Source organism: Austrofundulus limnaeus, unplaced genomic scaffold (assembly GCF_001266775.1).
Source record: "Austrofundulus limnaeus strain Quisiro unplaced genomic scaffold, Austrofundulus_limnaeus-1.0 Scaffold93, whole genome shotgun sequence".
Taxonomy (NCBI): Eukaryota; Metazoa; Chordata; class Actinopteri; order Cyprinodontiformes; family Rivulidae; genus Austrofundulus; species Austrofundulus limnaeus.
The window spans coordinates 1,495,969-1,497,684 of NW_013952495.1; the positions used below are offsets into that span (position 1 = coordinate 1,495,969).

General features: G+C 42.4%; 1 protein-coding gene across 3 annotated transcripts in view; it reads right to left on the minus strand.

Moving 5' to 3' along the window:
* Window positions 1-1,716, minus strand: part of ttyh1 (tweety family member 1) — a 38,102-nt gene that overhangs the window by 14,181 nt on the left and 22,205 nt on the right. For all 3 annotated transcript variants that reach the window (XM_014012686.1, XM_014012685.1, XM_014012688.1), the window contains exons 6-7: window positions 337-432; window positions 164-236 (exon numbers count right to left, since the gene is read on the minus strand). In XM_014012686.1, the coding sequence (XP_013868140.1) occupies window positions 164-236; window positions 337-432 (169 nt within the window). The remainder of the gene's footprint in view (window positions 1-163; window positions 237-336; window positions 433-1,716) is intronic.

Below are 1,716 nucleotides of genomic sequence, written 5' to 3' on the forward strand. Positions count from 1 at the left end.
CACACACACACACACACACACACACACACACACACACACACACTGGGCTCCCATCAGGGGTCAAACATCTAAAGCTGTCATCTCTCCACTACCCTCTGACGGTCTCATTCATGTCCCCGGCCTCCGAGTCGTTATGGCAGCGGGTTGTTCTGGATCTACTCACCACCACAGTGGCCGTTTCCAAACCTAGGGAGCCCCAGCTCAGGAAGAGGAACAGCCATGCCAGCACGGTCATCCTGTAAGGAGAAGGAGGGGCAAAATGAGCCCACAGGACGCACTGACCATCGAATTGGCGCTGCGTGATGTGTGATGGTTTCTGTGCTGGGTTTGACTCACAGGATGAGCAGCCAGCGGGCCTGTTTGGCCAGTCCCAGCAGGATGAAGAGACACACGATGAGGTCGAGCAGCAGCAGCAGGACGTACGACAGCCATCTACAAAACAACATATTTTATTATGAACTCTTATCCTTAACGTCACTTTTAACTGAGATGTAACAACAAATGTTATTCTACAGAATAACACTTATACAGTATATAAAACTGGCATTTCAGAAAGAAACACATTTGGTTTGTTTCGTCTTCTTTTTGATGATACAGGTGACAAATACTGCAGAATCACACAAGCAACCGCCTAAAAGGCAAAAGTGAACAGTAGTGGTTTTGCCAAAGTCTGTTTGTTGGTGTCCTGTCTGTTAGCAAAATATCTCATGAACCACTTGACAAATTTTTATTAAATACTCAAATAGCTCTATAGCTCTTTATAGCTCTACAACTAACTTTTGGAGTCAGCCTATTCAAGATGGCGACCACAGTCAACTGAGCTATATTTTTATTTTTAGAAAAACACACAAAAACACAAAAATGGCTTTAACTCTGTCAATAACATGTTGACATGATATGGCGCAGTTCTATCTGAGACTGATCCACAACACATATTCTGAGCATATTCTGTAATATCTATTTTCTTATTTTTGGGCAGTAATAATGTGGTGGAGTGGTTAGGGGACCTGTAACTGGTAGGTTGCCGGTTCGATTCCCCATTCCAGCTGCTTCTTGTTGTGTCACTGGGCAAGACACTTCAACCACCTTGCCTACTGATGATGGTCAGAGGGTGCAGTGGCGCCTGTGCATGGCGGCCCCACCTCTGCCAGTGTGTCACAGGGCAGCTGTGGTTACTTACCACCATCAGTGTGTGAATGATTGGACTTGATAAGGCTCTATATAAGTTCAAGTCTTAAACCATTAATTTTGTCATTTCCTAAATGGAGGCAGTCTGGATGAATGGATGGATTCTTTATTGATCTTTAATTCAGAGCAGAAGTTATATCAACATCCTTTTTTATTAATATATTAATACTAGCATTAAAATTTTATCTGTCTGTTAGCAAAATTTCTCTCAAACCACTCGGCCAAATCTAGCCCTCGTTAATATTTTATCTGCCCCAAAGGTAATACTTTAAATGTGAAATAGTTTTATAGTTTCTCTTGTGTCACATTCTTCTCGACAGCTGGATAACTTTCAAGCTAAGAAAAGCACAATTATTTTTTCATTTTGGTGTGGAAAGAGCAAGAGAGCATTGGCTATGAAATAAGAAAAGAATATTAAAAAATTAAAATATTTATTTAACCCATTATCCATCCATCCATCCATCCATTTTCTTCCGCCTATCCGGGGTCGGGTCGCGGGGGCAGCAGCTTCAGAAGGGAGGCCCAGAC